This window comes from Rhinatrema bivittatum, chromosome 8 (assembly GCF_901001135.1).
Source record: "Rhinatrema bivittatum chromosome 8, aRhiBiv1.1, whole genome shotgun sequence".
Taxonomy (NCBI): domain Eukaryota; kingdom Metazoa; phylum Chordata; class Amphibia; order Gymnophiona; family Rhinatrematidae; genus Rhinatrema; species Rhinatrema bivittatum.
In genome coordinates this window covers 233,629,681-233,651,393 of record NC_042622.1, presented here as the reverse complement: position 1 = coordinate 233,651,393, position 21,713 = coordinate 233,629,681, and the positions used below count along the sequence as shown (strand labels likewise).

At 43.9% G+C, this 21,713-nt stretch overlaps 1 protein-coding gene across 4 annotated transcripts in view; it reads left to right on the top strand.

Annotated features, from left to right (window-relative positions):
- The window catches only part of PIP5K1C (phosphatidylinositol-4-phosphate 5-kinase type 1 gamma), a 368,099-nt gene that overhangs the window by 157,287 nt on the left and 189,099 nt on the right, over window positions 1-21,713 (top strand). For all 4 annotated transcript variants that reach the window (XM_029614097.1, XM_029614096.1, XM_029614095.1 and 1 more), the window contains 2 exons: window positions 12,640-12,757; window positions 14,950-15,102. In XM_029614097.1, coding sequence (XP_029469957.1) covers window positions 12,640-12,757; window positions 14,950-15,102 — 271 coding nt within the window. The remainder of the gene's footprint in view (window positions 1-12,639; window positions 12,758-14,949; window positions 15,103-21,713) is intronic.

Genomic DNA, 21,713 nt, shown 5'->3' with positions numbered 1-21,713 from the left:
CCCCGGGGGAACCTCCCCCCGAGTGCAACACAAGCACGGGTAAGCCAACCCTTATTTCTACTTCAGACACCCATATTACCAGCTGTCATTGCTTTTCGATTGAATGCCCCAGCGGCCTCCAGCTAGAAACCTCGTCATCCAATCCGAGTAATCAAGTTCAAGTTAATCAAGTTAACCAAATTAATCAACATTATCCAAACACACATATATCCATAATTGCTTTTCGAGGAGAAAACTGAGGAACAGGGCCTCGTGCACGGGTATATGTAATGCTGACGTCAGATTGAAATCTGACTCAGTCTCCAACTGCTATCAGGAACACACTATACCCATTGGTCCTGAGTCCATCTGTCTACACTAAGGAAAATGAGATTATCAGGTAAGTAATTTCTCCAATAAAACATACATGCATTCATTAGTCATTCAATTCATTATTTAATAACTCCTGATTGCTAGTCCTTGCTCCAACTACTTGTTGCTATTATTTCTCATCCTTTTCTGTGCCAAAGGCTTGCTGAAATAACCAAGTCTTAAGTTTTGTTTTAAATTGTGCTGAATTCAGCTCTAGTCTTAAATCAGTTGATAGTTTATTCCAGATCGTTGGTCCGGCTAACGACAGTGCTCTTTCTCTTATGGAAGTTAATTTTGCAGATACTAAAGATTGAATGGACAGGAGACCTTTCGGCTCGATACAATAACGTGTGGTTGAAGATTTCCCGTCTGTAACGTGCTGGGAGCGCACAATACAGACGAGTAAGGCGAACCAGCGATACAGTCTCCAGTTTCACGCGTCCTTAGCGCTTCTTAAAATAGACACATAACCCTTTCCGCACGCAGCATGTATATGATGTGTAAATGAACGAATTAGCTGTATAATGAAGGAATTAGCTATTCCCCTCCGATACTGTAATGGGCGCTGATATTATCTCCTTAGTAACCCGCTGTTTTGCCGCGGCCTTAACGTGTTAGTTTACCGCCTCCCCCTAGTAGGTGTTAGGACTGTGAGTCTAGTAACAAATCCATCGACACCACTTAAGATACTCAAACACAATAAAACACAATAAAAAAAAAAAAGCGATACAGAGATGAGCGAGAAAATGTAATGCTGTGGGACACAAAAACCTGTCAGAAAAAAAAAAATTTTTTAAATACCTGTCACTTTCGTGCGGTCATCCAGGCAGCGGCGGGAGCTGGAGGGCCGCGTGGGTCCATGCGGGCGGCGCAGGAGCCAAGTGTTTGATCGAGGCTGCGGGCGGGTAGGCGCACGTTTGATTGGGCGGGCGGCGGCGGGATCCGGGGGGCGGGTGGGCGCGTGTTCAAACGAGGCCGCGGGCGGGTGGGCGCCTGTTCGATCGGGCGGCGGCGGGATCCGGGGGGCGGGTGGGGCGCGTGTTCAAACGAGGCCGCGGGTGGGCGCCTGTTCGATCGGGCGGGCGGCGGGATTCGGCGCTCAAGGCGTGACGTCATGTGACTGCCTTGAGCACCGAATCGCACAGGTCGCACAGGCGCACATTCATTCACTGCCGGTGGGGGTTGCCGGAGGCCGCTTTCGCCGCCGGCTCCCTCCGCCTGAATTAATGCGCGCCTGTGCGACCCGGCCTCGTTTGAACACGCGCCCACCCGCCCCCCGTATCCCGCCGCCGCCCGCCCGATTGAACACGCGCCTACCCGCCCGCGGCCTCGATCGAACACCCGGCTCCCGCCCGCCGGCCGCCTGGACCCACGCGGCCCTCCGGCTCCCGCCGCTGCCTGGATGACCGCACAAAAGTGACAGGTTTTTAAAATTTATTTTTTTTTATAACACTCAGGTTTTTACATATTTTTGTTTTTTTGGGTTTTTTTTACACTTCCTGGTGCCTGTCATTTCAAATGTCATTTGAAATGACAGGTACCAGCGCACCCAGGTTACTGTATAGGCGCTGTATTAAGCGCCTATACAGTAAAATGGGTTGCGCGGGCATAACCCTTCCCTAACGCTTCACAGCCGCGGCATGCATTTGCATGCAATTAGAAGAGAGTATCAGGCGCTAGGTCACGAGAACTGTGCGTGCGGGGAGGAAGGGTGCGCCTGGCAATGCCGCACTCTTTCTGCCGCGGTTTTAGAGTATCGATCCGTTTGTTAGCAGATCTTAGGTTTTTCTGTGGTACATGTAATCTTATGGCTGTATGTAACTATTCGACATTTTCGTTATGTATTGCTTTGTGCAAAATGCAAAGAGCTTTATATTGTACTCGCTGATCAGTTGGTAGCCAGTGTAAGTCTCTCAACACTGGTGTAATGTGATCTTTTCTGCTCGTCCCTGCTAATATTCTCGCAGCTGAATTTTGCAATAACTGCAAAGGGCATAAAGTCGAATAAGGTAGTCCCAGAAAAAGGGAATTGCAATAGTGGAGGTAAAGATTAACGTTTGCAAAACTGTTCTAAATGTACTTGTCTCTAGGAATGGTTTAAGTCTTCTAAGTGTTCTCTCTGTCAGGCCGCTCCAATACAGTGCGCTCAGCTGAGCGCACTGTTTAACCCGTGGTTGGACGAAAGTTTTGGAAACGCGTCCACGACTCTTTACTCTATAAGGGAGTTAGCACGTCAAAAACGCGTGTCCAAACCCTGCGAAAGTAATAGTGCTCATCACATGCAACTATATGTTGATGAGGCTATTGGCTATTCTCCCTGATCCAAAAAAAAAAAAAAAGTGCGACTGATCCCCGCACATTTCTGAGCAGCCCAAAAAAGTGTATAGAAAAGCAGAAAATACTGCTTTTCTGTACTTCCTCCAGCTTAATATCATGGCATTAATAAGTCAGAGGAACAAAAAGGACAGAATGTAAAATAAAAATAGTCTGCCAGCAATGCTCAGGTTAAGAAAATGGATGCTTGTAAAATTGAGCGTCTGTTTTCGTAACCCACTGACAGCCAACCTCTCCTGGGTGCCCGTTGCCGAGGAGGCACTAGGGGCACACATTTGTCCCTAGCAAATCCTTGGCAGTGTGACCCCCCTCATTTAAATATTCGATCACATGCCCAGGAGAGGTGGCTGGGTGCACATTAGGAAAACAGGTGCTCAACACTGCGCTGCTTTCCGCTCTGCTTTATTGGATCGGCCTGCTTGTCTGTATTTCCTGAGTGCTATTCTCCTCCTACTTAACTGAACCATCCTGGTCTATCCATTCTCTTAGCCTTGCTAACATTGTCTTAACTCTTCTGAAACCTAGGATTCTCGTTGTAACAAAATTTATATATATGAATTATATATAAGAAATTATACAAAGGCATAAGATGAATAAATTCCATATACTTAAGTGTAAGAGTGTGTGTATGTATGTATAAATTGATCCTTTAATGTTTGTGAGTGGAGGAGGAAATTCTCTGACATGCAGGGCTGAATTAGCCATGACACATGGTTAATGTCCATTAGTGCCGAACAGACCCAGCTCTTTAGCTCACAGTTTTACTACTGAGGATGCATGGTACCTCCATGAGCCCCTCGGTCTTTTTTTTTTGTCCAAGCTTCTGCATGGACATGTACCCCCTTCTCTCATTACTTATCTTGTTAAGATTATCTGCTTCTGCAGTCATTTTGCTTCTGCAATACTTTTTGTGTTGCCTCACTCCCTCAGCAGCCTCTCAACTGTACTTTTCAGTGCAAAATATAAAAAAATTAAAATTATCACTGTCTGGTTCCAAGAAGGCCTCACCCATTGCATTTGAGGCCGCAAAATGTCCATCACCAAAGGCCACAAATTTTACTACAAGTGCTTGGGACCTGATCACGATTTCATCTAATTGCTATGACTGGCTATTGGCTAGATCCCACTGGAACTGGGTATGGAAGATAGAGGAGCTCCACAAGCTGGTAAAGAGACTGAGACGTTCCTCCCAGAGCGGGGCCACCTCTGGTTCCCTCCATGCCGAATCTAGTAAAAGCATCTTGGGCAGGGCTCCTGAATTGCAGTAGTGGATTCTACAGTCCAGGGTTGAGCGAGACGCAGAAGCATCAAGTGCAGGAGCTGACATGGTCCATGGCATATTCTCAGGCCTCTTTCCCCTTCTAAACAAGGCTCATTGGTGCTGAAAAAATGCCATTTGACTCAAGCAGAGCAGGTAGGATCCATTGGTGCCAGTGCTATCAATAATCTAGTCATTTTGCACCATCGGCACAAAAGCAGGGCGTGCAGTCAATACTAATGATGCTGCTTCTGACACAGGCACTGCGGGGGGTGGGGGTCCTGATGGAGACTGTGCAACAGCTTTCTTGTATTTTGGCACCTTTGTCTCCAATTCGTCTCCTGTTTTCAGATATAAGACTCCTTTATTGTTGTCTGCCTGAGGCACATAGCTTGGGGCCCTCCCACTATGTTTGGACCTGCTCTGCTCCATTGTGCTTTTCATCTTCATGCAGCCTTTAACACAAATAGCTCAGAGAGAAGCCTCCAGTGCCTCTCAAGAGGATGATGCGATACTGGTTTCGGGGGAGGATGTTTTTTCTCCTACTGCAGGCCAGAGAACACAACATTCCATAGATTGATTGATTGATTTATTTATTTATTTATTTATTTATTTAATTAAGGGTTTTTATATACCGCAGTACGTAAAGAGATACATCACCGCGGTTTACATTTAACAATAACTTAGCAACAGGCTTTACATTGACATTATTAATAGGTATTACATATACTAAAATCGATATAACAGTTTTGACAGAAAACAGGCTGGACAGATTGTGGACCATCCAATAATGTATAACATGCAATTAAAATATTGATGTAATTATTAAACCTTAAAAAAAAAACTAAATAGTATCTAATACAAAACAGGTTCTGAGAATGGATACAACTACTATATTGTACAGAGGATATTTCTGTTATTTAAAGCTAATTAATATCATAAGGGAAGGGGGGCATGTAAGGTGAAGAAGGAGATTGAGGAGGGCATGTGGTTAGGGTGGGAAACAGGGCATGGGGAGAGGGTGGATAATTGAATGGCATTTCAGTTAAACGGATATCATTGTGTGAATGCTAGTTCAAATAACCACGTCAGATCATATAATTGAATTGGTGAAGACTTTCTTTACCTCATTGGTGACCAGTGAAAAGGATGGCACCCTTCAAACTCTTGTCTATAATCTTGGATTTATTCAAGAGGGAGTTCCTCCTGCATCCGTGCCACAGGAACTCCCATCAGAAATCCCAACAGTAGAAAGTATCCCCCCCCCTCCCCCTCAGTCAGGCAGGCCAAGCCGTCCCTCTTTGCGGGGGCATCTAGCTAATATTCCAAGGATGAAGTGTGGGGCACTACCAACTGGGATTAGCTCTAAGAGATTTCCCCTCCAAGATGACAGAAGTATCTGCCCCACAGAGGTGGAAAGCCACAGGTTAGTGGCTTTCCACCTCTGTTTGGAATCTCATACTCCAGATTCGTGAATGAGCTGGCTTAAGGTCATTGGAGTCACTGTCTGGAGGGACATTGCACCAAGGGTCTTTGGCCTACTTAGGATTCTAGAAACCTCTTCCAAACCAGCAGCGATCCCAATCCATAAAATTTGCAGGATTTGCAAACAAGTATGTGGGATAATCTGGCTTCCTACTCCCAGTAGCCAGGAAATTGGACTTTAAATACACAGGACAATAGGTGCTTGGTTTTGGCATAGTCCAATTTCTGACTAGTCTGTGGTGGCAGAGTCTGCACTGAAGCTGGCCAAAAAGCCCGGGATCTTTTTTTTAACACACCTCTGGGTAAAGACCCAGGGTGTTCAACAGTTTTGGTAAGAAAGTCTTTCAGAGCCCTATGCCGAGCACCCACACTGCAACACACCCATTCTATATAGAAGCCTTTGGGATGACATGGAACAGGAAGACTAATGGCAAGCTCTTCTGGATGTGGAAAAGTATGAACATCATTTCATCTGGTTGGTGTAGGAGTCCTTTGACACTATGGCAAGATCTTCTTTTGTAGTATTTGGGGCACCCTGGATGGTCTGTGGGAAGATGTGCATAATAAGTTGGCTTTCATCCCCTATTCTGGGGACGATCATTTTGACAGCAAAGTCAAAAGAATTAAAGATTAAACAGCATGCATCCATTCAGTCCCTGTCGGCAGGAGCCAACCAGCCTTCTTCCTTTAGGCATCCTTACTTCATTTTTAAGCATTTCTTCTTCCAGAGATTTGCTGCCAGTTTCAGCGCCATTTTGTCAAACCTGTGGTGCCACAGTCACAGCTTCTAGCACGTGGACACCCAGGTGAGGGACATCTGCCTAAGATGCTGCAACAGTTTCATCCTAAACCCGGGTTGAGTTTTTGATGTGCTCTGGACATCAGGCCTCGACTCCTTCAGTGGCGAGCAGGATTCAACTTTTTATCGAGTGGAGGAAGTTCAAGGATTATTGGGTCTTCAGAAGTGTGGAGTCTGATTACCATTTGCGCTTCTCTTGGACTCCAGCAATTCATCATTATTTAGTTGTCTTTTTGGAACAATCTCACTTGACCCAGGGTTGTCTTAAAGTGGTGTCATGTGTTAACCAGCCTTTTTGCCCAAAGATCATGGCAAGGGGGTTCTATACCTGCTATTCCCCCCCCCCCTTCAGGGGGACTGACACACCTGCTATTCCCCCCCCCCCCTTCAGGGGGACTGACACCCATCCTTGATTTACAAAACTGAACAGGGGGTTGTTATGAGAGAAGTTAAAGATGAACTCCCTTCACACTATCCTACCCTTCATACAGGTGAGAGAGTGGATGTGTGCTCTCTAGATCTGAAGAATGTATATACTCTCATCCCTATCCACCCATCTCACTGGAAATACCTCATATTTATGGTGGAAAAATCTCTGTTCTTTCTGCTTCCATGAGGGTCTTCACAAAATGCTTGGTAGTGGCAGCATATAGTATCTGTATTGCAGTAGGATTTGCGCTATCCCTTATCTAGATGACTGGCTTGTGATATTACCTTTTAAGCAGAAGTGCTAGATGCTTTGCACAAAGTGACCCAACTCCTTCAGTAACTTGGGGTTTATAGTCAATTTCACCAAGTCAAACCTTGTCCCTACCCATGAATAAAGTTTATCAGGGCATGGATAGACTTGCTGCAGGACAAAGCATTCTTCCCATAGGAAAGAGCATTCTGCTTGCAAACACTGGTTCAGTACCTGCTACAGCAAGATTGTCCCAGCCGAGCAAGTCTAATGGTCCTTGGGCACATAATGGCAATACATATAGTCCCCCTACATACCCAAATATATGAGCTCTCCAGTAGGACCTTCACTCTCAGTGGGATCAGCTATGCCAGCTTTTATCACACTGGGTAAAGGTAACACTAGATGAAAGTGTCACTACACTGATGACTGAGACCAACTCTGGAAGTGGGTTTCCCTCTTCGAGTTTTACCTCATCAGGTAACACTGGCAACAGATACTTCTACTAGAGGGTGGGGAAGATTCCTTCCTAACTCAGGAGATTTTGTCTCTAACAGAACGTACATTAGATCAACTTCTTGCAACTGTGAACCATTCAACATCTGTTAAATGTTCTTCCATCTTCTTTAGGGAAAGAATTCTGATCCAAACCAACAAGCAAGGGGAGCACAGGATTCTGTTCCCTTTGCCAGGAGTCTGAGTATTTAGGAATGGGCTCCCAATCAAGGGTGGGGCCGCTTGGCAATAATGATCATAATAGTGATCATAATATGATCAAATTTGAATTAATAACTGGAAGAGGAACAGTATGCAAATCCACGGCTCTAGTGCTAAACTTTCAAAAGGGAAACTTTGAGAAAATGAGAAAAATTGTTAGAATAAAACTGAAAGGAGCAGCTACAAAAGTAAAAAATGTGCAAGAGGCGTGGTCATTGTTAAAAAAAAACAAAAAAAAAACAAACCATTCTAGAAGCACAGTCCAGATGTATTCCACACATTAAGAAAGGTGGAAAGAAGGCAAAACGATTACCGGCATGGTTAAAAGGGGAGGTGAAAGAAGCTATTTTAGCCAAAAGATCTTCATTCAAAAATTGGAAGAAGGATCCAACAGAAGAAAATAGGATAAAGCATAAACATTGGCAAGTTAAATGTAAGACATTGATAAGACAGGCTAAGAGAGAATTTGAAAAGAAGTTGGCTGTAGAGGCAAAAACTCACAGTAAAAACTTTTTAAAATATATCCGAAGCAGAAAGCCTGTGAGGGAGTCAGTTGGACCATTAGATGATAGAGGGGTTAAAGGGGCACTTAGAGAAGATAAGGCCATCGCGGAAAGATTAAATGATTTCTTTGCTTAGGTGTTTACTGAAGAGAATGTTGGGGAGGTACCCGTAATGGAGAAGGTTTTCATGGGTAATGATTCAGATGGACTGAATCAAATCACGGTGAACCTAGAAGATGTGGTAGGCCTGATTGACAAACTGAAGAGTAGTAAATCACCTGGACCGGATGGTATACACCCCAGAGTTCTGAAGGAACTAAAAAATGAAATTTCAGACCTATTAGTAAAAATTTGTAACTTATCATTAAAATCATCCATTGTACCTGAAGACTGGAGGATAGCAAACGTAACCCCAATATTTAAAAAGGGCTCCAGGGGCGATCCGGGAAACTACAGACCGGTTAGCCTGACTTCAGTGCCAGGAAAAACAGTGGAAAGTGTTCTAAACATCAAAATCACAGAACATATAGAAAGACATGGTTTAATGGACCAAAGTCAGCATGGCTTTACCCAGGGCAAGTCTTGCCTCTCAAATCTGCTTCACTTTTTTGAAGGAGTTAATAAACATGTGGATAAAGGTGAACCGGTAGATATAGTATACTTGGATTTTCAGAAGGCGTTTGACAAAGTTCCTCATGAGAGACTTCTAGGAAAAGTAAAAAGTCATGGGATAGGTGGCGATGTCCTTTCGTGGATTGCAAACTGGCTAAAAGACAGGAAACAGAGAGTAGGATTAAATGGGCAATTTTCTCAGTGGAAGGGAGTGGACAGTGGAGTGCCTCAGGGATCTGTATTGGGACCCTTACTGTTCAATATATTTATAAATGATCTGGAAAGAAATACGACGAGTGAGATAATCAAATTTGCAGATGACACAAAATTGTTCAGAGTAGTTAAATCACAAGCAGATTGTGATAAATTGCAGGAAGACCTTGTGAGACTGGAAAATTGGGCATCCAAATGGCAGATGAAATTTAATGTGGATAAGTGCAAGGTGATGCATATAGGGAAAAATAACCCATGCTATAATTACACAATGTTGGGTTCCATATTAGGTGCTACAACCCAAGAAAGAGATCTAGGTGTCATAGTGGATAACACATTGAAATCGTCGGTACAGTGTGCTGCGGCAGTCAAAAAAGCAAACAGAATGTTGGGAATTATTAGAAAAGGAATGGTGAATAAAACGGAAAATGTCATAATGCCTCTGTATCGCTCCATGGTGAGACCGCACCTTGAATACTGTGTACAATTCTGGTCGCCGCATCTCAAAAAAGATATAATTGCGATGGAGAAGGTACAGAGAAGGGCTACCAAAATGATAAGGGGAATGGAACAACTCCCCTATGAGTAAAAAAGAACTTTCTCCGATTAGTTTTAAATGTGCCCCATGCTAACTTCATGGACTGCCCCCTAGTCTTTCTACTATCCGAAAGAGTAAATAACCGATTCACATCTACCCGTTCTAGACCTCTCATGATTTTAAACACCTCTATCATATCCCCCCTCAGTCGTCTCTTCTCCAAGACAGCTTGGAGAAGAGACGACTGAGGGGGGATATGATAGAGGTGTTTAAAATCATGAGAGGTCTAGAACGGGTAGATGTGAATCGGTTATTTACTCTTTCGGATAGTAGAAAGACTAGGGGGCAGTCCATGAAGTTAGCATGGGGCACATTTAAAACTAATCGGAGAAAGTTCTTTTTTACTCAACGCACAATTAAACTCTGGAATTTATTGCCAGAGAATGTGGTTAGTGCAGTTAGTATAGCTGGGTTTAAAAAAGGATTGGATAAGTTCTTGGAGGAGAAGTCCATTACCTGCTATTAAGTTCACTTAGAGAATAGCCACTGCCATTAGCAATGGTTACATGGAATAGACTTAGTTTTTGGGTACTTGCCAGGTTCTTATGGCCTGGATTGGCCACTGTTGGAAACAGGATGCTGGGCTTGATGGGCCCTTGGTCTGACCCAGTATGGCATTTTCTTATGTTCTTATGGGTTTGTCTTTATCTGAAGCTCCTCTTTCTCAACTCGAAGGCATGGATATTGAGCACTTGATACTTTCCTCATTGTCTCTGCTCAAGGAAGTTGAGGAGATCATGATTTTGGCAATGGAGCCATCCACCAGAAGGGTATATAGCTTCATGAGGAAGCGCTTCTCCTTTTGATGTCAGGCAGGCTCACTGAACCTGTTTGCCTGTATTCCAAAAGATCTACTTCAGTACTTGTTCTTCTTCTCCTCATCAGATCTCAGTACTTCATCGGTCAAAGTTCATCTTAATGCCATCGTGGCTTACCACCCACATGGATGGAAAACTGCTCTTTAGTCATCCTCTAGTGTAAAATTCATGAAGGTCTTATAGCATAAGAAGCCTCTGGTTGCAAAACCACGTGGGCCAGGGGATTTGTGTCATCCTGGCACAACTAATGAAGCCTCTGTACTTGCTGCTAGAGTCAGCTTCCTTGAAGTTTCTTACATAGAAAATAGTGTTCTTAGTTGCTATCACCTCAGTGAGGAGAGTCAGTGAGCTACAAGTGTTAGTGTCATAATCTATATCAGGGGTCAGGAACCTTTTTGGCTGAGAGAGCCATGAACGCCACATATTTTAAAATGTAATTCCTTGAGAGCCATACAAGACCTACCAAATTAATTTACTACAACCCCCTACTCTCCTGATGCCCCCCAAGACCTGCCAAATTAATTTACTACAACCCCCCACCCTCCTGACCCCCCCCAAGACCTGCCAAAAGTCCCTGGTGGTCCAGCGGGGGTCCAGGGCTCGCAGACAAATCTTTAATAAAAAAGTAAAAATCTAACAAAAACCCCCACCCTCCTGATGCCCCCCAATACCTCCAAAATTAATTTACTACAATTCCCCACCCTCCTGACCCCCCCCCCCCCCAAGACCTGCCAAAAGTCCCTGGTGGTCCAGGAGCGATCCGGGAGCGATCTCCTGGACTTGGGCTGTCGGCTGCCAATAGTCAAAACGGCGCCGACGGCCCTTTGCCCTCACTATGTCACTGGGGTCGACCAATGGCCGCGGTAGCCCCTGTGACATAGTAAGGGCAAAGGGCCGTCGACGCCATTTTGATTACTGACAGCCGACGGCCCTTTGCCCTTACTATGTCACAGGAGCTACCGCCGCCATTGGTCGACCCCAGTGACATAGTGAGGGCAAAGGGCCATCGGCGCCATTTTGACTACTGGCAGCCGACAGCCCAAGTCCAGGAGATCGCTCCCGGACCACTCCTGGACCCCCGCTGGACCACCAGGGACTTTTGGCAGGTCTTGGGGGGGGGGCGTCAGGAGGGTGGGGGGTTTTGTTAGATTTTTACTTTTTTATTAAAGATTTGTCTGCGAGCCAGATGCAGCCATCAAAAGAGCCACATCTGGCTTGCGAGCAATTGGTTCCCGACCCCTGATCTATATCTAAAGTCTTTTCACAATAGGGTGGTGCTCCGCACCCATCCCACGTTTCTGCCTAAAGTGGTTTCTGTGCTTTATTTGAACCAAGCTGCTGTTTTGCCATTGTTCTTTCCAAGATCCATGTGCATAAAGAAGGACCTCCATTTACTGGAATGTAAACTGACTTGGCCTGTTACCTAAGGAGATCTCAATCTCATCATCAAGTTTCTCAGCTGTTTTGTTTCTTATGATCCTAACAGACTAGGTATAGCTGTTGCCAAACACACTTTATCTGATTGATTGACTATATTGCGCATTATGTGTTGGCTGGTCTTCAGATCAGATCTGTCAAGGCTCAACAAGTGAGAGCTATGGCTATGTCAGTAGCTCATCTAAATGCTGTCTCCGTTGAAGACATCTGCAAAGCTGCAACTTGGTCATCAGTTCATGCCTTTGCATCCCACTACTGTCAGGATAGTCTTTCAAGAAGTGACAGTAACTTTGGACAAGCAGTTTTGTGCATCCTCTTCACCCAGTAGTTTACTCTCCAAGGGGGGATCTGGATTGCTTATTCAGTAAGTTCTCTGCTCTGCAGCCCTCAGTTTGGGACTCCCCACATGTCTTGGCTAATTTAACCCTGCTTGTTGATGTAGAAAGCAAGTTTTCTCACTATAAATGGTGTTCTCCACTTAACCTGTCAACATAGAAAGCAAATTTTCTTACTGTAAACGGAATTCTCCATAGCACGATGAATTAGCTATTCTTAATACCCACTTGTCTCCCTGGAGAGTAGAATATCTTGCTAAAGCTAAGCTCTACAATTAACTGAGAGGTTCATGAAGTAGCACATGGTGGGACCTCCTGCTCATACTCTGTAGTAAAACTTTACTGAGCTAGAGCAATGGGTCTGTTCAGTGCCAATGGATGATGTCACCCATGTATCATAGCTAATTCATTCTGCTTTCTATGGAGAACCCCATTTATGGTAAGCAAATTTGCTTTCCTTCATGCTTGGGGATTAAGTCTTATGTATCCTTTCTGTACAGTGAAGGGAGTAACCTCACACCAGCCCATCATTATCCAGACTTCAGGTTCAAAACCTACGCACCTGTGGCTTTCCGGTACTTCCGAGAACTCTTTGGCATTCGACCAGATGATTATTTGGTATGTGTGTCTGCTTTCTTGCACAACTGTAGGGTTTCTATGAATTGTTGAAGATTTAGAAATGTTAAAAGATGCAGAATCAAAATCTTTCTGCTTGTGATATGAAACAGAGTTCCAAGCTTCAGGATTTGTATTTTTTATGATAAGAAATAAGTAATCAAGAAGGGTTGGGGAGAATTGTTAAATATATACTGTAATACATGTCTCAGGTAATTGTAATACATGTCTCAGGTAATTGTAAATAAAGACAGCCTTGTGTGCAAGTGTATGTTCATTTGTAAAAAGTCAGTTAAATACGGAAAAAGCCGAGACAGTGCAGTCAGTCCATCCTAATGCTGATCTGCTGAAAGGAATTTCTCGTGTATTCAGGAGGAAGAATAACTCCTGTTTTGATGACTCTGCAGGTGGGTGGAAAAGCATTGTCTGAATCCAGTTTGGAATAAGGTTACTGCTCTGCTTGGCGGCCATTTTTCCTCCTTTTCTGTTTCCATATATGCCAGCGACCACATTTAATTGTGCATGAGATAATTAAGTTGATGAAGTCTTGTATCATTAATCTGTGCAGTGCTGAAAAGCTGTTTTGAGTGGTTAATGATGAGGTTTTTCAGTAATTGCCCTGATTTTTGTTCCTGGTGTATCTTGAGTGTGTTCTTCACCTCCTATTGCCCAATGCCACCATCTCTCCCCCCCCCCCCCCCCCCCCCACCCTAATTGGCACGAAGGGCAGCTTGTCCGGTGCAATCTGTATCATGGAATTCTTGGGGGATTAGAGAGGTGTGGGGGGAAATAATTGCCATGGTACTACTTCTTCCTCTGCTGATGCATGCTAAAATAAAGGTACCCTGCAGGACTAATACAATACTAACAGAAAATCTAGCACAAATGTGGAAGCATGTGGACTCTGTAGTGAGAAAAAGAGGTGGAAATGATTTTTTTTTTTTTTTTTATTGAATTCTTGGATTTAATGGGTGGAAAATATTTTGGAAGATGACTAATCACATAATAGAGTGCCTGCACTTTTCCCATATTTGATTATCCAATCAATGCATACAACTAGGAATTCTGTGTAATTTGGCCCCATGTCTTGGAATTGCCATTTGGCATGCTGCATTAAATTAAAATCATAAAAAAAACTGAAGCATCATGCTTGCTTCTCAGAACACATTTTGCATTATTGAAATGCTATTGAAAATAGTTTTCTAGGACATACAGCAATTGCTTGTAAATGTACATCAGGATTGTGATTTATAGCAAAAACTGTACAAACTCATGTGATCACCTGCTGCAGAGGAATGGAGCGGACATCTGTTTGTAGACTGGAGGGCACTGTTTAATGATCTCTGCTTCTAAAAGAATCATCTTAAGACACTGGGCATTTTAGTAGGGACTAGGTGAAGGTGTACAATATATATTTTAAGTAAGAAACTAAGCAAGTCCAAATTACAGGTCTTAAGGTAACCTCACATAGGCAACCTGAAAGGTTCGTTTTTATGGGAGGTAAAGGGCAGAGCACATAAAGTGAAAACATAAACTGTTGAATGTGATGATGAAACAATTTTTGTCTCTGAATCGCCTTCTGTTTTTCCTGTAGTTACAACATAAGACTATTATTCCCTCTTTGAGGTAGAAACTCTAATAAGCTTTAGTTCCTCTTTGGCATTTTGGCCCCCAGGCACCTACATTTTGGCAACTGTTATGTCTCTGCTGATCCCCTTATCTCCTCATATATTAAAATGCAGAGAGTTTTTGTTTGAGTATGTACTGGGCCTCTATCATAAACACTGATTATACAATGCCAAGTATCATAGGAAAATAAACTAGAACCTTCTTATCCAGCATGTTGTGGGTTTTATTGTGCAATTGATTGCATAACTTGCTTCTAGTTTTGTATCTCTTGTATTCTCCTCTTCTCCTTACCTGTTATTCTCCTTAGTTTTTCCTGTGACACCAGTACTTTGAAAAGTAACCCTTCATTTTACTAGAAAATCTTTGCAAAATGCAAAGATTGAAGGAACTGATAAAATGATTCAGTAAAAAGAAGAGGGAGGGCAAGCACTGTTGGTGTGGACTTTTGTTATATTTACTAAAAGCTTCATCTATTACTAAATCAGTGTTCTAGTTTTTTATTTTCCTTTAAATGATGTTCCTACCCCCACCAGTAGAAATTTTACTTTTCCTTTCTTTGCTCTTAGTATTCGTTGTGTAATGAGCCTTTGATTGAACTTTCCAATCCTGGTGCCAGTGGCTCCCTCTTCTATGTCACCAGTGATGATGAGTTTATCATTAAAACGGTGATGCACAAAGAGGCAGAATTCCTGCAGAAACTTCTCCCTGGTTATTATATGGTATGTATGAGACAAAGACCAAGCAGATCAGCTGGTCTATTTTATTTATTTATTGGCATTTGATATTTCGCTTTTTATTATGAATGACCTCAAAGCGGATTATAAAAAAATGTAAACTTGATTACAATAGTGTTAGATCAACAGACAGGCCGATACAGAAAGAAACGCGGGAGAGCGGGCGAGCGCGATACAGTAAATAAAATTATTCAAATTAGGGCCCGCGGAAAAAGGAGCGGCGGCTATCAGCGGGTTTGACAGCAGACGCTCAACTTTGCTGGCGTCTGTTCTCGGACCCGCTGACAGCCACGGGTTCGGAAACCAGACGCCGGTAAAATTGAGCATCCGGTTTTCAACCTGCGAGCCGCGGGCTGCTTTTAAATGTATTTATTTATTTTTTAATTATTTTTTACTTTTGGGACCTCCGACTTAATATCACCATGATGTTAAGTCGGAGGGTGTACAGAAAAGCAGTTTTTACTGCTTTTCTGTACACTTTCCCGGTGCTGAGAGAAATTAAGGCCTACCTTTGGGTAGGCGCTAATTTCTGAAAGTAAAAATGTGCGGCTTGGCTGCACATTTTACTTTCTGAATCGCGTGGGAATAACTAATAGGGCCATCAACATGCATTTGCATGTTGCGGGCGCTATTAGTTTCAGGGGGTTGGACGCGCGTTTTCGACGCGCTATTACCCCTTACTGAATAAGGGGTAAAGCTAGCGCGTTGAAAACACGCGTCCAAACGTGGGTTAACAGTGTGCTCGGCCAGAATGTTGGTTGGAGATCTATATATTTAAAGACAGATTAATAGTTAGGTTCTTTTGTTGTTGCTGTAGAAATAAGAATATTTCTATGGTAACTGTTGTCATGGATTTTGAGATAGTCCAGATGTGAACTTTCAGCTTCATGTACTGCAATACTTATTGTCCTTTTTCAAAAGAAGAATGCGCTAGGATGGTGGTTTGCAAGGATTGGATCAGCCTACTCCTGCAAACTGATATCTGCCAACCTTACTCTCCCTTTTTCATGACCTTTGAAAGTTGAAACATGTTCATGACAATCCAGGTTGGACCAGTGACATTGCTTCCATGTCATAGTCCCTGCTTTGATTCCCAATTTGGGCCTTCCACTCCCCAGATTAGATGGGGCTGGAGATACCATAGAAACAGCATTCACAGCCCCAAAGTGGGGGATGGGGAGAGAGTCATGATCATAGTTGCTGAATTGAGGGCCCATGATTGTAGGGCTTAGGAAGGAGCCTTGGTGCATGGCCCCTAGCTGAGGACAATCTCTGCAGTGTCTAGACAAAGAACGTTGGGGAGGGGTTATAAAATAGGGGAATGAAGGCTCATTTCCAACTGAACTGGAAGCCTAAAGGATTTGGAGGAAGCTGCTGGGTCCAAAAAAAAAAGTTGAATATACATTCTTTCAAATGTCCTCCATTAAGGTGATGATAACGTGTTTACTCATCTGTCTCCGTGATGATTTATATTGAATGTACATGTAATATTAGAGACAAAGCGTTTCCACAATAAGCCTGCAACTTCTTATGGGACACAGTTACTCATAAGTTGCATTGGTTCCTCCACATTCTGCCGCTTTTAATTTTGCTAATTTGAAAGAGTGAAAAATTTAATTTTCCTAGCTTGTAGCAGATGGACTCAGGACCAGTGGTATAGTGTACTCATGATAGCAGTTGGAGACTGAGTCAGATTTCAATCTGACGTCGGCACTACATATACCCGTGCAGGAAGCTCTGCTCTTCAGCATTTCTCCGTCTCCTTAGCAGTTTGGGACTCTACACACGCTTGCACAGCGTTAGACGAAATCCAAACCAAAGAAGAAAGGAAATCTTTCCTCTACAAGATGAACCCCGCTCTCTTGCGGTGATACCTAAGGGTCCCTCCTCCAGTCGAGAATTCCTGAGGTGATTTCCGAGATCCCTCAGAGGTAAGCATCGGTCTGGTAGCCGGTTCCCGGCATGGACTTACCCCCAGGAATGGGAGTGGCTGAGAGGCAGCGGGTGCAATACAGAGCGCGACAGTAAAGGTATTCCCCTCTCCCCTCCCCCGCAGCCGGAGACCGCCCGGCACGAGACCAGGAAGCGCCGAGACAAGGTAAGCTTATTTATTTATTTTATTTATTTGAATTTCTTATATACCGGCATTCGCGATGGGAGTCGCATCATGCCGGTTTACAATAAACAGGGTGTGACAAAAGGATAAATACTTAAAAACACTTAAAACATTAACATGTGATAGAATAGGAAAATAGCAGTTACAATAAAACAGGGACATAATGCAACTTGGATTGTAGAGAAGGCGAAAGAGAAATTAACAATGAGCTAAAAAAGAAAGAAATAACCAAGGTAATAAAACCTGCCAAATTAGAAAAAGAGAAATAACATTATGGAGTTGTCCAAGGTTGTTGATTACCCTGACGGAGGTCTTAATTGCTTAAGTTGAAAGTAAGTTCAGTTGGTATCTGGAAAGGCTTTCATAAATAACCAGGTTTTAAGTCTTTTTCTAAATGTAGGAAGGCAGGGTTCCTGTCTCAGTTCTGGTGGGATGGAGTTCCACAGAGTGGGTCCTGCTGTAGAGAAGGCCCTGTCTCTAAGAGTCATATGGTGAAAGGTTTTGGCAGGAGGAACCTGTAGTGAATCTCTGTAGGACTCTCTGATAGGTCTGGTGGAGGTATGTTTTTTAAATGGGATTTGGAGGTTAAGCGGAGAGAGTTGATGGAATGCTTTGTATATGGTGGTAATGGATTTATATAAAATTCTATAGTGCACTGGCAGCCAGTGTAAGTCTTTGAGAATCGGAGATATGTGGTCTCTTCTTCTTGTGTTTGTCAAAATTCTGGCCGCCGTGTTCTGAACCATCTGAAGAGGTTTAGTATGGGAAGATGGGAGACCTAATAGAATAGAATTGCAATAATCTAACTTCGAGAAGATTATTGATTGCAAGACTGTTCTGTAATCGTGGAAGTGGAAAAGTGATTTAATTCTTTTTAAGACGTGCAGCTTATGAAAGCAGTCCTTCGTGGTTTGATTAAAAGATTTTAGATTTAGTCGATTATCAATGATGGCTCCTAGGTCTCTTACTTGTGAAGTTTGAAAGCCGGTTGGTGGATTTGAGGTGAGGTTACTGTTTTCGGGTGAAATTGAGGAGTTCGGTTTTTGCGGAATTTAAGATTAGATTTAGACTGGAGAGGAGGTTGTCAATATTTTGAAGGCAGTTTTCCCAGATTTTGATAGTTTTAGAAAGGGATTCTTTGATAGGATGACAATCTGGACGTCATCTGCGTATAGAAAGTATTTGAGGTTCAGATTGGTTAATAGTTGACAAAGGGGTAGGAGGTAAATGTTAAAGAGCGTGGGGGAAAGAGAGGAGCCCTGTGGAACTCCTAGCGTGGAAGGATAAAACTGTGATTCTTTGTTGTGTATTTTGACTTTGTATCCTCTGTTTCCCAAGAATGATTTGAACCAGGCAAGAGCAGAGCCTGTAATTCCGATGTTCGCTAGTTGATTTAGGAGAAGGGAGTGATTCACGGTATCAAAGGTGGCCGATAGGTCGAGGAGTATCAGCAGGTAGGCATGACCTTTATCGAGGCCCATGATGAGGTAATCTGTCAGAGATATGAGAAGTGATTCTGTACTTAAGGATTTTCGGAAGCCGTATTGAGTGGGGAATAATATATTGTGGTCTTCAAGGTATTCTGATAATCTGGTGTTGACTAATTTTTCCGTAACCTTGGCTATAAAAGGGAGGTTGGATATTGGGCGGAAGTTGGAGGGATCTTTAGGATTTAGATTAGGTTTTTTTAATAGAGGTTTGATAGAAGCAATTTTCAGGTCATCTGGATAAATTCCTTGGGCTAAGGAACAATTGATAATGTCAGTCAAGGTTTTGGAAATGGTATCTGGTATTAGTAGCAGTAGTTTGGAAGGGATCTGGTCAAATGGATGAGATGAAGGTTTCATTCTCTTCAATATTAACTTGGTCTCTGATGTAGCAATGGGTTCGAAGGCTTGTATAGCAGCGTTTTTGCAGTGATGGCGGTATGTGCTGAATGGAGCTAGGGTATTCGGTTTTAGTAGTGATTGCAGGTTGGAAATTTTGTTACTGAAGAAGATGGCCAGCTCCTCAGCTTTTTCGTGCGCTTGGTTGAGTGGAATGTCCGGAGAGTTGAATTGAGTTAAATTCGAGACGTAAGTAAAGAGGGCTTTTGAATCGAAGATTAGGTGATGTATCTTGTGAGCGTAGTAGTCCCTTTTTGTTTTTAATGTTGTGCTCTTGTATATGTGAAGAGCGAGTTTGTAAGCTGAGAGGGAGGTCGGTGATGGGGCTTTACGCCATTTGTTTTCTTTTTGTCGAAGGGAATGTTTGAGTTTTTGCAGTTGTTCGTTAAACCAGGGTTGTCTTCTGGAGGCATTCAGTTTCGGTTTTTTTGTTGCCAGTGGGCAGAGTTTATTTGCTGCCGATCCTGTGATGTTGGACCATGAGTGGAGAGCAGAGTTGGGAGTAGAGATGTCTATATGAGGGAGTTCTAGGACAAGGTGTTCGTGAAGTTCATCGGATGAACAAAGGTTTCTGTAAGTGAATTGAGGTTGAGGATCGTGTTTGATGCTTGATTGTGCCAGCGAAAAGGTGGTAGAGATTAAAGCATGATCTGACCAGGGGACTGATTTGCATATTGGTGGTGCTGAGTGTGAGATGCCTGAGTTTACAAAAATGAGATCCAGAGTGTGTCCTGCTCTGTGGGTGGGATTGTTGATTATCTGCTTGAATCCCATGGCGGTCATGGCGTTTAGGAAAGTTTCACAGTTTGTAGAGGGATAGGGGTCGTCAACATGTAAGTTAAAATCTCCCAATATGATTGCTGGAGACTCAAGATTTAGGCTAGTAGCTATTATTTCTAGAATGGGGGAGGCGTCTGAATCCAGAAGTCCTGGAGGGGCGTAAACTAGAATGATTTGTAGCAGGTCAGATTTGAAAAAGCCGGCTTCAGTTTTTGTGGGAGAGTGTATTGGGATTTGAGTAAGTCTCAGCTCTTTTTTGGCTGCAAGGAGAATACCCCCACCATTTTTATTTCTGTCTGGGAATAGAGAAGAAATCATGGGATTCAGTTGGAAGTTGGTTTATTAGAGCGGTATCCGTATGTTTAAGCCATGTTTCCGTTATTGCGCAGAGGTCAGGTTTGGTGTCAAGTAGAAGGTCATTGAGTATTAGTGTTTTTTTGGTAAGAGATTGAGCGTTGAATAAAATCAGAGAGAAAAGAGCTAGGCCTAGCGTCTGTGTAAGGGGGGAAATCATGATTGGAATGAGAGATTTATAGGTAGGTGGACGTGAAATCAATGAAGGATTTCTTATGAAAAAGGACCTTTGTTGGAGAATTGGAATAGGGAGACCCATATATATCGAGGCTTGTGGTCACAGGAACGCTGGTTAGTTAGTTAGTGAGGAGGTTAGACTGTAAAGTTTGATGAATATTGAAGGAGTGCTGAATCCTCGAGTGCTAGATGTGGAAAGGATGGGCGCTGAGCGCTGGATGACTGCTGGTGTGAAAGGATGAGCGCTGGATGACTGCTGGTGTGGAAGGATGAGCGCTGGGTGGTTGCCTGTCTAGTACAGGTGTGGCGAGGCTGAGTATTTATGGTTAGAGTTACTATTGTAGTCTCACCGTAACCTCACCTCACTAGAGTCTCACAAAGGGGCTCACTAAGGGGCAGGCCCCTTAGATCGCGCCCCTTCGGACATGCGACGCCATCTGTGAGCGTTTAAATTTAAAGGGCTTCCCGCTGCCCTCTAATAGGCCGGGTGCCTTTCAGGGGGAGTGGTTTGCACTCACCGCGAAGTCTTCTTCCTGTTCTTAGTTTTTGTTTTTAAGTTCTGTTGTCTCCCACCCTTTTTTCTTTTGTGCCTGTCTCTGCCTTGCTTTTGGCCTCCTCTGCACGGCTCTCCTATCCTGCGTGGGAGAGCGGACTCTCGTTCCGGTAATGGCGATCGAGCCCCGGCAGAGGAGGAGTAGGAGCTGGTTGAGGCTGGGCGCGGGAGTCGCGGAAAAGGAACGCCGTCTGGGAGCGTTTAAATTTAAAGGGCTTCCTGCTGCCCTCTAATAGGCCGGGTGCCTTTCAGGGGGAGTGGTTTGCACTCACCGCGAAGTCTTCTTCCTGTTCTTAGTTTTCGTTTTTAAGTTCTGTTGTCTCCTGCCCTTTTTTCTTTTGTGCCGGTCTCTGCCTTGCTTTTGGCCTCCTCTGCACGGCTCTCCTATCCTGCGTGGGAGAGCGGACTCTCGTTCCGGTAATGGCGATCAAGCCCCGGCAGAGGAGGAGTAGGAGCTGGTTGAGGTTGGGCGCGGGAGTCGCGGAAAAGGAACGCCGTCTGGGAGCGTTTAAATTTAAACGCTCCCAGACAGAAAAAAAAAAAAAAGTTAGAAAACTTTATTTAAGTCTCCGGTCTCCAAGGCTTGGTGAGCTGCACAGATCGCCATCCGGCGTCTGTCCCATTGGGTTGAGCAGCCCCGTCCAGGCTAGGCCCCAATCCGGCGCGAGGGTCCTTCCACGTGGAGACCCTCCGGGGGGGGGGGGGGGTGTCGCCATCTTGCCCGCGTGGT